General features: G+C 38.0%; 1 protein-coding gene across 1 annotated transcript in view; it reads right to left on the bottom strand.

The window, feature by feature from the left end:
* Positions 1-14,514, bottom strand: part of LOC138372557 (sporozoite surface protein 2-like) — a 41,726-nt gene extending 27,212 nt beyond the window's left edge. Inside the window, exons 1-2 of the mRNA XM_069338036.1 lie at positions 14,373-14,514; positions 6,577-7,024 (exon numbers count right to left, since the gene is read on the bottom strand). Of these exons, the coding sequence (XP_069194137.1) occupies positions 6,577-7,024; positions 14,373-14,514 (590 nt within the window). The remainder of the gene's footprint in view (positions 1-6,576; positions 7,025-14,372) is intronic.
* Positions 14,515-15,393: the final 879 nt, after the last annotated feature.

The following is a 15,393-nucleotide window of genomic DNA, read 5'->3' as shown; positions in this document are numbered from 1 at the left end:
CTTCAATGAGTTTGTGATCTGAGTATGTGGTATCTGATATCGTAATGTCTCTGATAATGTCTTCATTGTTCGTAAAGACCAGATCTAGAATATTTTCATTTCTCGTTGGCTCCGATATCTGCTGATTGAGGGAAAATTTGTCACAGAATCTAAGTAGTTCTCTAATCTGTGGTTGGTTAGGTCCTGATAGATTTCCTGGTATAATATTATTGTTTGCTATTTTCCACCTGAGACTAGGCAAGTTGAAGTCACCTAGGAAAATAATATCAGGTATCGGGTTCTCCAAATTATCAAGGCTATTCTCTATTTTGCTTATCTGTTCTGTGAATTCCTCAGCCGTTGCATCTGGCGGTTTGTATATTAGTATAATCACTAAATTTATTTTCTCTATTTTTAATCCCAGTACCTCTACCACCTCATTTGTAACGTTTAGGAGCTCCGAGCATACAAGGTCTTCCCTAATATACAGACCCACTCCTCCATGTGACCTAATTTTCCTATCACACCTGTATAGGTTATATCCTGGAATCCAGATCTCACTGTCCAACAATTCCCCTGCATGGGTTTCTGTGAAAGCTCCAAATACTGCATTTGACTCCGTGAGGAGGCCATTTATGAACTGTACTTTGTTGTTTGTTCTTGTTTTCAGTCCTTGTATGTTGGCAAAGATGAATGAGGTTACTCTATTAGTGATAGTTTGAATGGGAGACTTTTTCGGCACGTCCATTAATCGTGGTCATAATGAGTTTGTTCTGACCAGTACTGATTGTTGTAGGGCAGTTTTCTGTCGTAGTTGTAGTTCCCTTTCGGTGGGTAATTGTATCTGTAATTCTGGAATGCCAGTGGATCTGGCATCCAGTTCCATACACTCTCCATGCTGCTCCTTTTGAATTCTCTGCCGGTCTGGTATAAAAAATTTATAGAGTTTCCTCCAAATTCATTATCCTGCTTGCCACTCTTTATGTAGCGTTCCGTGCCTTTCACGTGAAAGTGTGGGCAGCTAAGGTCATAGCATTTTCTGTCCTCCAGTGAGGTTTGGCACATGTCAGGATGGAAAAACCTACATATTGATCCAAATCGACACTCACCTTTCCTAAGCATATTTAAACATTTTTTGGGATGTTGGTAACTGCATTCTAATCCTTTCTTATTACCAGCATATCTATGTCTGCATATGCCCTTTGCATAAAATTTGCATAAGTCTGTCCTTCTGTTCTGAATTGCTCTATCGAGAACCGTCGTGGTGTCTGTACCTATCGAGCTGTCAGGTACACTTTCTAGTTTAATGTCATCTACATCCAGGCCTACTGAGTCAGAGTTTGCAACTTCCTGAGTTTCAGCCTCAGTTTCATCCCTGACTATAGCCTCCGCCCTTGTATATTAGAATTGTTGTTCCTTTCCCACTCCTTCTGGATGGCTGGTAGGCTTCCAATGAATGATGTTTTCCGTTCATGCGTCATGTTATCTAGAAGGTTTTTTAGGATATTCCAAGCTGGCAGGTCATTTTTACACACCCAGAGCAAGTGGCCATCTCTCAGTGCCGTAGTGTTACTCACTCCTGTACAAGCCGAATGGAATCTAGTCTTACAGATATAACATTCAATTCCCGTTACCTTCGTCTTTAAGAAGTTGTTACAGTGGCCACAAATTTGTTTATTTACTCCCATATTGCCTTGTTTTGTTGTATATATCTATATATTTATAATATTATATGTATATTGTATATTTGTAACAATATATATGTATATATATTTATATGTTTAATATTATAATATTATATGTATATCGTATATTTGTAATATTATGTGTGTTATTTTGTTCAAACTTTATGGCAGGTACTTAGCGTAGGTAGCGAGGCTGGTCCCCCGGTCAGTACAGGTGACCTCTTGTGGCCCAGGTTGATGTCACCAGTTTCCAGTTACCCGATTTATAACCACTGATGCCGCCTCTTGCCACTATTCTATATTTCTAGTGTTCTATATTTATAATATTCACTTCCAACTTATATGTTGTTGTGATACCCGTTCCACATCACTGTTCCACGAATCACCGTTCACTATTTTTTTTTGTTTCGTTTTTTTTTTATCCTAATACACGCATGTACACAAAGCCTCGTTCACTGGCTCACACGTGGTCTCCCGTTTATTCTCTATTTAACACAAAGTTCTATTGTTAATGACTATTTTCAATTTTCCAGCGGTCACTATGCACTTTGTTATGTCTGTAATCAGTAATCCACGGCAGTAGTCCTACGAATCCCTGTTAATGTCACGATTTTAACGGAGCGCGCACGGTACGTCTACCCCCTCCCTCGACCTAGACTCACTGATATATACAGTGAATACACTGAGTATTCTGATATATACAACATTGGCCCCATTCAATGCTTGTCGCATGTAATTTATATAAGACTGTGGAACACTGAGCTCTAAAGATGACTTGCACAACATAATCTGGTTGATCGTCGACTTGGTATCCAACAGCTCTTGCATTACCATTGTCCCGCCCAGCCAAATGGGTACCCATAGATAACCAATAAGGCAGACAAAGGCCCCAGATCAGAGGATTCAAAACAGTGTAACAATGAATCTGTATTCTTGGAGATTCCTCACTGATTTACATGTCATACACTCATTCTCACAATTTAAAACAGTCACGAAATTCCATACTCTAATACTAGCCGAATTCTTTTGTGTTAGTGTTGTGAGGTTTAATTCCAGTAGCATTTTTTCGTAACTCATACTTCTTAGCTCTGGAACAAGTCTACTAGCATTTTATTGAACTTTATCCAATTGTATTTGTTTGATTTGTTATGGACTTCACTCAGGAGCTGCATACTGCAGGATTGGACTGACGTATGTTGTATACAACGTTCTGAATGAGTCCTTACACACGTTTCAGAAGGAAGTTCAAATTTTGGCCAACCTAGCATATGATGCTGATGATATCCTTTTGATGTGGCCTTCAAGGGCCAGTTTGTGTGATATCAACCCGCAAATCTTTCTTTTTATCCGATTATTGAAGGATTTTTTCTCTGAATTGGTATCTTATGTCCAGTAAATAATGAAAATAGCCAGACACCTATTTTCATTATTTTACTCGAGTTAACAAAGTGTTTTATTGCATCATTTTCTCAAGTCATCTTGTGGATTCATCCTATCTTCACTTGTACTCTCTCATAAGTTTAGCATCATCAGCAAACACTGAAAGAAAGGAGTATATTCCCATGGAAGATCGTTTATACATTTGAGAAACAGGTATTTCATTAATATTGAGTGTATCTTGCCTGCTATTCCTGCTTGCTTCTCCAACTAGCCTCTTATGAGGTATTGTGTCAAAGTTTTCTGTTTGTCAAAGAAAACAGTCTGCAATCCCTTCTCTTTCTTGCCTATGTTTTGTCACCTAGACATGAAATTCTATTAAACATGTGCGGCACGATTTATCATCCCCGAACCCGTGTTGATGGTGTGTTACAAAGCCCATTCTTCCCAGACGTTTAACAAGTTTTTTACCTAATGATCATCTGTCACCTTGCATGGTATACAAGCTCGGGACATCGGCCTAACTTCAATGCAGACACTGAACCTTTGTTGTCCAGTTCCTGGTGCCTGTCTCCCATTTTGTATATTGGTGGTGCATTAGCTGTATTCCAACTTTCTTTCACTTCACATGTTGAATTTTAAGGTTTGTGCATCCAATAGCTCTCTGCATCCAATATTCAGGGTGAACATGCTCTCAATGCATGTTCACCCTGAATTGGTTCCCTATTCTACCAGTCTATCTCACGGTGGTTGAAGTCTCTCGTTATTAATAGTCTGGATTCAGTCCTGCAGGTGAACAAATCTGCTCTCTATATTACATTTATGGTTGTCATTATTTCTATCATATTGTCGTCTGAGTCTTCAGTTATATAATGGAGGGTTATATTCAAATACTATTATCATCTTTGATGCTCCCATTGTCCAATTGCCAGTTATGTACTCTATGAATCTTTCACTGTCCGAGATAATCATCTCTTTTTAAACTCCAGTCCTTCATTATCAGCAGAACCACTCTGCCTTCTCTTCCTTCGTATTCTTTCTATACAGTATTCCTGAGGAAAATGCATTTGTTATGATGCCTGACAATTTCATTTTTCTTTTAGTGCTACTGCATCTGGGTTTCCTTTTCGTGACTTTTCCTATAAGTTCTCTTACTTTATTTTTAATCATTTCCTTGTTTGTATATTATCTTGAAGCTCGCTTTCTTCTGTCCATTATTACTTACTCGCGTACTTGTGAAGGACGTTGATCTGGGCGGGAATATTTTGTGTGGGTTTCTGGTTTTGTGAGTACGTTAGGAAGGGTTTGAATGGTGGTTTGTGTGGTGGGAGACGTGGAGGGTGTGTTGGGCTAACATGGACGGTGTATTGTCAGATAATAGCTCACTGTTAGGGAGACTTTACGAGCAGAAAATTGGCGTTGTATCACTGGAGATAATTACAGAAAATAGGCAGACACAAACAGTACTGGCAATTATTGGCCCGTTCTCCTCAGAGAATAAATATATATTGATGGAGTCGCAAATACCACAGAATCTGTGTTGTAAAAAGCCTTTCACAGAAGCCTTGCGAGATATTCCGGTAAAGAAGCGCTTGTCAATATTGGAAAACCGATAATAAGGAACTTTAGCTCATGAATCAAACTTTTGAGGAGTTCCCTCGTTTTTCATAGCTTTTTAGACATGTTTCGACGTGAATCCCGTTTTTTCCTCCCCCCATGTGGGGAAACTTGGCTCGGATGATGAAGGTGAAGTCGAAGTCAGCGTTCGATCCCTTGCAAGCGATAAATTAAACTGGGGGGAATTTAGATCATGTTTGTTGACGTGAAGCAAAACTTGTTTGAAACATGTATTTTTGTCGTAATCTTAAACTAAGTTATAACATCACACAACGTAACGCATAACATCACACAGCATGAAGCACCATAGCATACCATCACATAAGACATCATAACATCACATAAGACATCATAACATCACATAAGACATCATAACATCACATAAGACATCATAACATCACATAAGACATATAACAATAACAACACAAAGCATCACTACATAGCAACACCAGGATCCACACACAATACTGAACAGTCAGCATTAGCGCATGCCGCTATGCCTCTGTCCGCACGTGCCTGTTCCCATGTGCTGGTGTTTATACTTGACCATACACCGCTTCATCTGTCCATATCTGCCCTTATATCTGTTCAACTGTCCATACCTACTTATTCACCTATTCATGTTTTCATGCACATGTACACGTGTCTATATCTACTTATTCACTTGTACATCTGTCCATTTCTTCCCATAAACCTGTTCTTAGAGTTCACATCTAAACACAAACCTGCAAATGTGTCGTTACCTACCCATGCACCTGCACATTTGCTCATATTTACCGAGACACCTGAACTGGTATCAATACCCATGCAAAAGTACGTATGTTTTTATCTACCCATACACCAGTACATGGGTTGAAATCTACCAATACAAATAAATGTACACATCTTAATATCTACCAATTCACCAGAACACGAGTCCATATCTACCCAATATACATGCAAATGTTTATTACACACTCATACTGGTAGCCGGATTTCTTTTATACATACCTTATAGAATATGACAGCATAATCTGTGTTAACTATTTTCTGGTTTAGGGCTTCTATCCCTCTAACTAGTGCTCTTGTATCAGGGTTTAGTTGGAAGAGGAGTTCTCCAAAAATCGAGTAAATTTCGAGGTGAAGAAAAAGAAGTAAATAACTGTAGAATGTATTACAATTATTATAAAATTTCACAACGTTTCGAACCTACATGGTTCATTCTCAAGTGATAAGAAAATACTGTTGTTGTTATAGATTCAGCTACTGGGAACAAAAAGTTCCAAGTAGCACGGGCTATGGTGAGCCCATAGTGGACTTATCTGGCACAGGAGCGGAGCTGTAACTGGTTTAAGAAAATAGGTTGTTGTTATTTTTGTTGTTGTTGTTGTCGTTGTTGTTTCTGATTCAGCTACTCAGAACAAGAAGTTCTAGAAGCACGGGCTATGGTGAGCCTGTAAGTGGTGGCTCTTTGGAGCCATTATCTGTATCAACAGCTGATACTAGAGATCTGGCGATGGGTGGGCGGTCTTTATGGTGGTTTTCAGCCCTGGAGGGCTGGCTGTACCAGTTATGGAGCTGGAGGGTTAGTATAGACCTCCTAGGTTTACCGTTTTTTCTTTGCCTGAGACTTTGGCTGAGCAGTGCTGTCGTTGTCGTTTGGTGACGTGGCCTCCACGAGGAAGTCTTGAACCGCGTAGATGTCGTATTTGTGGTGCGGCGGTGGAGCTCCTACTCAGATTGCTTCGTCTGAGGAGTCCATAACCTCCGTAGTTGGTGTTTTCGTCTTTCGCCTCGCAGCCTGAGGTAGGCTCAGGTGTCGTCGGATTGGTGGTAGAAGATTTTTCAGGGTGGTGCTGTTAGTATTTGTGGACAGCACGTCTGCTAGTGCGGCTGCTGAAATGATGGTTGGAGTGTTGGGAGCTGGACAGGGAATTACCTCTGTGCCGTCCGGGTCTTGGGTGGTTCTGGAGTCTGTGTTGAAATCGATCTCGTGGTCGTCCTGGTGGTAGTCTCCGGAGTGGTAGTGGAGACAGTGAGACTTGCGCCAGGGGCCGTGATGGGGGCCAGGCCATTGGCTAGGTATAATGTGTTCAGTTCACTGACAAAACGGTGGTTGTCCGGTCTGACAAGCCTTTCCGCTAGTCTAATAAGACCAAGAATAATGCCTGCACGTGATGCAGGGGGCTGCAAAGGAGCCAGTGGGGCCTTGGGTCCCCATTGTGAAGGCTGGGTTGCCTGGTTGGAGGAGCCACTCTTTAGGAAGGCTGAAAAGTCTTCATGTCGGTTGGTGGGAGCTGAGGTGGTGGGTTGAGCACCTGTGGATTTGGTCGCAGAGGTAGAAGGGTTGTTTTTCTTGGCTACAACCTGAGACTTGGTTTTCCTGTCTGCGGGGGGCAGCGGTAGGAAATTGCAGGGTGATTGCCATCACAGAGCAAACAGCGATGGACTGTTGCCTTGCATATGGAGTAGTGATGGTCTAGTGCACACAGGCTGCACGTCTGGACGGGGTGCAGACACTTGTTGGTGGGATGGGAGAGCTCGTAGCACTTGAAGCACTGCTGGATCTCATGGTATCGTTCCTTTTTTTCTTGATGGTGTTGCATTTGCAAGCCAAAGCAGTAGAAACCTTATGCGGCAGCCTGGGTGGCCGCAACTATGGTGATGAAAGTAATCTTCATTGATGATTTGTTAGTGCTGAAGAGAGCAAAATACGTTGTTGTTTTTAGATTTAGCTACTCAAAACGAAATGTCCATGTAGCATGGGATATGGTGAGCCCGTAATTGAGTTCGGTTATTCACGATAACCTTATTACTCTGATATTTGGTCAAAGTTTTAAATGGAGGTGGGGTTTCCTCCTTTTTCCTTGTTTCTTTTTCGCTTCTGTTTTAGTCGTGTTTTAATAACATTATCTTGGTGGCAGATGTAGGTGCAGAATGTTCACTAGGGAGTCCTATTCTTTAACGGCTTTTCTAATCATTGTAGTGGCTGCGGAATATGCATCTAATACAGCTGCTGTCGCTGGATTAATTTTTAGTTTGATGCGCAGGGGTTCAGTAGCTTCACATTCCAGTAAGTAGTGCAATTGTGGCGCCTCTGCTTCTGTTCCACAGATATGACACTCTTTAACTATTGGTATAACTATATATAACTATATAGATGTCACGTCAATGATGGTAAAAAAAAAAAATGCTTTTTCTGAAAAAAACCGTTTTTCATAAGTTTTTCATGCGAGGGAAAAATCTTCGAAACCTCTCTACCGATTGCTTTTAAATTTTGACACAACGTTGCATTCGGATAGATGCGTCTTTTTATATATCTACTATATACATGCCTCACCTGTGACAGGAAAAATCATGTTTTTTTGAAAAACAGCGCCATCTCTTGGACGTAAGAGCATCACACGTGCTATACTAAATATGTTAGTTCCATTTCAATGTTATTGATTGCATTGATAAATGGAATTTTCATAGATTTTGATTTATTTTCATTTTGATTTAATTATTTTGCGTGAATTGTGTTGAAATTGAACTGTGTAGTTTACCATACCGTTCAATTCGTGAGTATAGTTTATTTATTTTTTTTTTCATTTAATTGTTTAACTTTTTCTTATATTTCAGTGATGTGAACATCAGATCACTTGATGTTCCCAATTTCCTGATGGGAACATCAGACGTTTTGGGAAGGCATCGGACGAGGGAGTGGGGAATGATGGGGCTGATGAGGGGACGGAAGTGAGAGACGGTGGGGAGGACGAGGGGACAAGGGAGGGGGAAATGTTGGAAGGACGAGGGGACGGGGGAGTTTGGGATGGTGGGGATGGGGGAATGGAGAACGGAGGGGAGTACAAAAGGACAGGGGAGTGGGCATGGTGGGAAAGAAGAGGGGATGGTGGAGTGGGGGAGGGTGAGGGGGGGGAAATTGTAGGGAGGACTGGGGAACAGGAAAGGTTGCTGTGGCCGGTTACTGCTAGTGTGTGTGTGTGTGTGTGTGTGTGTGTGTGTGTGTGTGTGTGTGTGTGTGTGTGTGTGTGTAATATATATATATATATATATATATATATATATATATATATATATATATATATATATATATATATATATATATATATATATATATATATATATATATATATATATATATGTCGTACCTAGTAGCCAGAACGCACTTCTCAGCCTACTATGCAAGGCCCGATTTGCCTAATAAGCCAAGTTTTCCTGAATTAATATATTTTCTCTATTTTTTTTCTTATGAAATGATAAAGCTACCCATTTCATTATGTATGAGGTCAATTTTTTTATTGGAGTTAAAATTAAGGTAGATATATGACTGAACCTAACCAACCCAACCCTACCTAACCTAACCTATCTTTATAGGTTAGGTACCAAAAAAAGTTAGGTTAGGTTAGGTAGGTTAGGTAGTCGAAAAAACATTAATTTATGAAAACTTGGCTTATTAGGCAAATCGGGCCTTGCTTAGTAGGCTGAGAAGTGCGTTCTGGCTACTTGGTACGACATATATATATATATATATATATATATATATATATATATATATGCAATTGACGATCACAAAACACTGATCATTTTATGCGGAAAATCCACAGAGAAATATGAAATGAGGTGAACGTTTCGGCTTTGTTAAAGCCTTTGTCAACACCAGACTGACTAAGGAGAAGGGAGAAGGGGGAGGATATATAGGCCGACACCTGACCAACCCATCCCTAGGGTTGGTCAGGTGTAATTAACCAAAATCAGGAATAGCTTAGCTTAAAATGCTCAAAGAGGATTAAGCGGTCAGAGAAAGAAAGATTAAAGAAAAGCCTCATGAACACACAATATATGAATATACAATTATAATGAGACATTGTAAGCCTCTCTATCAGAGTTGTTTCTTAAACTGTTGTGCAATATTATAACTTAAAAATGGATCAAGTTTGTACATTCCAGTACTAACATTAAGAAGATTTGGACACTGACTGATTAGAGCAGACTCAATCAAATTCCGTTCCACGAAATCCCCACAATTGGTAATGCTTTTTGCCCCATTCCAGTTAATATTGTGATCGCATAAACTCGTATGTAGATACAATGCATTAGACGTTTGGGCAGTTCTAATACTATAAGCATGTTGTGACAACCGCAATTGTAAGGACTTTCCTGTTTGTCCAAGGTACACAGAATCACAATCATTGCAGGGAATTGAATACACACAACCTGCTGTATCAGGGGAGTTTTTTATTAAATTGGATTTGATCGTACTGTTAGTGAACACCAAATTTATATTAAGTTTCTTAAAAATCAGAGACAATTTTTCAAGTCCACTCGCATAAGGTACCACCAATGAGTTAATAATTTTTGGTTTCGCCTTAGGGACGTGATTATAAAACGTACGTTTGGCTTGTACAAACGAGAAATCCAAAAACCTCTTAGGATATTGTAAACTCTTCCCAATTTCATATATTTTAGCAATCTCTTCATCAAAAAACTCAGGGCTGCAAACCCTCAAAGCTCGTAGAAACATTCCTGAAAATACTGCCTGTTTAACTTTACTATGATGATTCGAATAAAAATGAACATACGACCCCACGTTGGTAGGTTTCCTATACACATTAAATTTGAACTTTCTAGCGACTCTATGAATCATAATGTCCAAAAACGGAAGAGTACCATTCTCCTCAGTCTCACAAGTGAATTTTATTGAAGGTACCAAAGAATTGAGTTCATTAAGAAAAACTATCTGGTCTTTGTTGCACGGCCATAAGCACAAAATATCATCAACATACCTATACCAAACCACATTAGCCGGCATAATCCTGGATAAGATTTTTGTTTCAAAGAATTCCATATACAAATTGCTTAAAACTGGGGACAGGGGATTGCCCATCGCCATACCAAATGTTTGTTTGAAAAATTTTCCATTAAAACTAAAATAATTGTCTTTTATACACAATTTAATAAGTTCCAATACTTTATTGGTCTGCAAGCTCAAATTATATTTAGGCAGTTCCTCACGTAGAAATTCTAACAGATCATCAACAGGAACTTTAGTGAATAAAGAGGTTACATCGAAACTTATAAGTTTAAAATCAAAATTTAAATTCAGTGTGGATAGCTTATTAACTAAGTCCACATTGTTTGTCAAGTGTGAGTTGGAAATAGTACCAACTATAGGGGACAAAACTTTGACTAACCACTTAGAGAGTTTATAAGCCGCCGAACCAATTGAACTAATAATCGGCCTTGCCGGATTATATGGCTTATGAGTTTTTATAAGACCATACATGTAAGGAAGAGAGGGGGATCGACTTGTTAGCCTAGATATCAACTCTTTATCGCCTTTACACACAGTTTTAAGAGTTTTGTTAAAATGCGCAATCACTTTTTCAGTAGGATCTCTGTTAACCAATAGATAAGTATCCCTGTCTTCCAAGAGTAACTCCATTTTTCGGACATAGTCATCTTTATTCATAATAACTACTGCATTTGACTTATCAGCCTTGTTAATATGTAATGAACTATCTTTTTTGAGATTTTTGAACGCATGAACAAATCGACTTGGACAATTAGGAACAGAATTGTTAAGTAAAACGCCATACATCATACCTTTGCACACATTAATATCTTCAACTGAGACATTGCTATACTTTTCAAGATTGCTGAAACCTTTGGCAATATCTACATAATTGACTGTTCCGTTAGATGTGGCAAAGCTCAGGCCATATCCTAATGCAGTAATCGTGTCATTATCAAGCTGTCTATCCGAGAGGTTTATAACAAAATCCCGGTTGGAGTGTTTATTCCAGTCACTTTGTTGAATAAGTCTCTTTAATTTGAAATCAAGTTTAGTACTCACCTTTCTACCTTTCTTTTTCTTTCTTTTCTTTGAGGTCTACCTGCAGAAAGGTGAGTACTAAACTTGATTTCAAATTAAAGAGACTTATTCAACAAAGTGACTGGAATAAACACTCCAACCGGGATTTTGTTATAAACCTCTCGGATAGACAGCTTGATAATGACACGATTACTGCATTAGGATATGGCCTGAGCTTTGCCACATCTAACGGAACAGTCAATTATGTAGATATTGCCAAAGGTTTCAGCAATCTTGAAAAGTATAGCAATGTCTCAGTTGAAGATATTAATGTGTGCAAAGGTATGATGTATGGCGTTTTACTTAACAATTCTGTTCCTAATTGTCCAAGTCGATTTGTTCATGCGTTCAAAAATCTCAAAAAAGATAGTTCATTACATATTACCAAGGCTGATAAGTCAAATGCAGTAGTTATTATGAATAAAGATGACTATGTCCGAAAAATGGAGTTACTCTTGGAAGACAGGGATACTTATCTATTGGTTAACAGAGATCCTACTGAAAAAGTGATTGCGCATTTTAACAAAACTCTTAAAACTGTGTGTAAAGGCGATAAAGAGTTGATATCTAGGCTAACAAGTCGATCCCCCTCTCTTCCTTACATGTATGGTCTTATAAAAACTCATAAGCCATATAATCCGGCAAGGCCGATTATTAGTTCAATTGGTTCGGCGGCTTATAAACTCTCTAAGTGGTTAGTCAAAGTTTTGTCCCCTATAGTTGGTACTATTTCCAACTCACACTTGACAAACAATGTGGACTTAGTTAATAAGCTATCCACACTGAATTTAAATTTTGATTTTAAACTTATAAGTTTCGATGTAACCTCTTTATTCACTAAAGTTCCTGTTGATGATCTGTTAGAATTTCTACGTGAGGAACTGCCTAAATATAATTTGAGCTTGCAGACCAATAAAGTATTGGAACTTATTAAATTGTGTATAAAAGACAATTATTTTAGTTTTAATGGAAAATTTTTCAAACAAACATTTGGTATGGCGATGGGCAATCCCCTGTCCCCAGTTTTAAGCAATTTGTATATGGAATTCTTTGAAACAAAAATCTTATCCAGGATTATGCCGGCTAATGTGGTTTGGTATAGGTATGTTGATGATATTTTGTGCTTATGGCCGTGCAACAAAGACCAGATAGTTTTTCTTAATGAACTCAATTCTTTGGTACCTTCATTAAAATTCACTTGTGAGACTGAGGAGAATGGTACTCTTCCGTTTTTGGACATTATGATTCATAGAGTCGCTAGAAAGTTCAAATTTAATGTGTATAGGAAACCTACCAACGTGGGGTCGTATGTTCATTTTTATTCGAATCATCATAGTAAAGTTAAACAGGCAGTATTTTCAGGAATGTTTCTACGAGCTTTGAGGGTTTGCAGCCCTGAGTTTTTTGATGAAGAGATTGCTAAAATATATGAAATTGGGAAGAGTTTACAATATCCTAAGAGGTTTTTGGATTTCTCGTTTGTACAAGCCAAACGTACGTTTTATAATCACGTCCCTAAGGCGAAACCAAAAATTATTAACTCATTGGTGGTACCTTATGCGAGTGGACTTGAAAAATTGTCTCTGATTTTTAAGAAACTTAATATAAATTTGGTGTTCACTAACAGTACGATCAAATCCAATTTAATAAAAAACTCCCCTGATACAGCAGGTTGTGTGTATTCAATTCCCTGCAATGATTGTGATTCTGTGTACCTTGGACAAACAGGAAAGTCCTTACAATTGCGGTTGTCACACCATGCTTATAGTATTAGAACTGCCCAAACGTCTAATGCATTGTATCTACATACGAGTTTATGCGATCACAATATTAACTGGAATGGGGCAAAAAGCATTACCAATTGTGGGGATTTCGTGGAACGGAATTTGATTGAGTCTGCTCTAATCAGTCAGTGTCCAAATCTTCTTAATGTTAGTACTGGAATGTACAAACTTGATCCATTTTTAAGTTATAATATTGCACAACAGTTTAAGAAACAACTCTGATAGAGAGGCTTACAATGTCTCATTATAATTGTATATTCATATATTGTGTGTTCATGAGGCTTTTCTTTAATCTTTCTTTCTCTGACCGCTTAATCCTCTTTGAGCATTTTAAGCTAAGCTATTCCTGATTTTGGTTAATTACACCTGACCAACCCTAGGGATGGGTTGGTCAGGTGTCGGCCTATATATCCTCCCCCTTCTCCCTTCTCCTTAGTCAGTCTGGTGTTGACAAAGGCTTTAACAAAGCCGAAACGTTCACCTCATTTCATATTTCTCTGTGGATTTTCCGCATATATATATATATATATATATATATATATATATATATATATATATATATATAATATAATATAATATAATATAATTATAATTAATATTTAAACTCTTCACTAATGTATTAGTTTATATACAACTTTAACTATCATTTCATAAAACAAGTGTTGAGTGTAGGAAAAATTTATTATTCATTTAATAATCGCAATTATAATATTAATACCTTTATGTCTATCATTAATATACTAGAATATAAATTGCATAATAAACAGCAAGACCCGTTTTGCCATGATGGCGAGTAATTGGAACAAGATGACAAATTATTGTTTACAGTTTTCCGACATCAAGCTATCCATTATAAGATATATCAAATTATTTAACTCGTAACAGGAACTCAATAACATGAATAAAACGCAAAAGATTAATTGCATAAACTAATTACTCTATTAAATTATATATATTTACTCAGCTTGTATGTTTTACGTAAATAAATTCAGTGTATAGGCTCCATCATCATCACTTTGAACTACACCTCATGTAACCTTGATCTGATTTAAATAGGATTTCAAATTTTCAACAAACCATCAACTTTTGACTGCAATTCTTTAATAATTCGAACCATCAGCTGGAGGTATTTTCTTCCTGATGTCTGGTATTGTCCGGGGAACATTGCATTACTATTTATTTCAGTTTCTCTAGGATTTTCAGTTTTCTCTTCTGCCATTACTGTTTTATCAGTGAATCAGTAGTCCTTTATTCCATTCCATCTAGTAATTACATGCACATCTTGGGTGTGTAATTACCAAAGTGTAGTTAAAGGATGAGTTACGCTCGTGGTGTCCCGTCTTCCCAGCACACTTTTGTCATGTGACGCTTTGAAACTATTGACTGTTTTGGCCTCCACCAGCTTCTCACTTAGCTTGTTCCAACCTTCTACCACTCTGAAAAAGTGAACTTTTAAAGTTTATTTGGCATCTTTGTCTCCGTAGCTAAAATCTATGACCTTTTGTTCTTGAAGTTCCAGGGTTCCAGAATTCTTCTTTATCAATTTTGTTGATTTATGATACTATTTTTTACGTAATGATCATACATCTTTTTGTTCTAGCTTCGGTATATATAACACGTCTAGCCTCACCTCATAGCTCTTGTCTTTCAGTTCCGGAAGCAATTTTTGTTGTATGTCCTTGTACGTTAAGCAGTTTGTTAATGGGCTTTTAGAGATATGGGCACTATACATATGCTGCATATTCCAGTTTTTGCCTCACAAAAGTTTTGAACAATTTCTTTAGTATTTCATTATCCATGTATTTAAAAGCGTTTCTGAAGTTCGTAAGCGTAGCAAAAGTTTCTTGCACATTGTTCTTTGTATAACTCTAGTGACAGTCTACTATCAGGAACCACCCTTACCTTGAGGCGATTCCAGGTGGTGAAGGTCCCCGCAGTGTCTGTGACTAGGCCTCATAGATCTCTTTAATTGTTAGAGTTCTTTAATTTTTTTCCGCAAAATTTTATGTTGTGTGTGGCTTATTTTCTCCTGTGCCACATTTCCTAAGATGCATTTATTCTAATCGAATTCAATTTGTCACATGGTGCTCCAAGCACT

The sequence above is a fragment of the Procambarus clarkii genome, chromosome 39, assembly GCF_040958095.1.
Source record: "Procambarus clarkii isolate CNS0578487 chromosome 39, FALCON_Pclarkii_2.0, whole genome shotgun sequence".
Lineage (NCBI taxonomy): Eukaryota > Metazoa > Arthropoda > Malacostraca > Decapoda > Cambaridae > Procambarus > Procambarus clarkii.
This window is presented reverse-complemented; position numbering and strand designations above follow the sequence as displayed.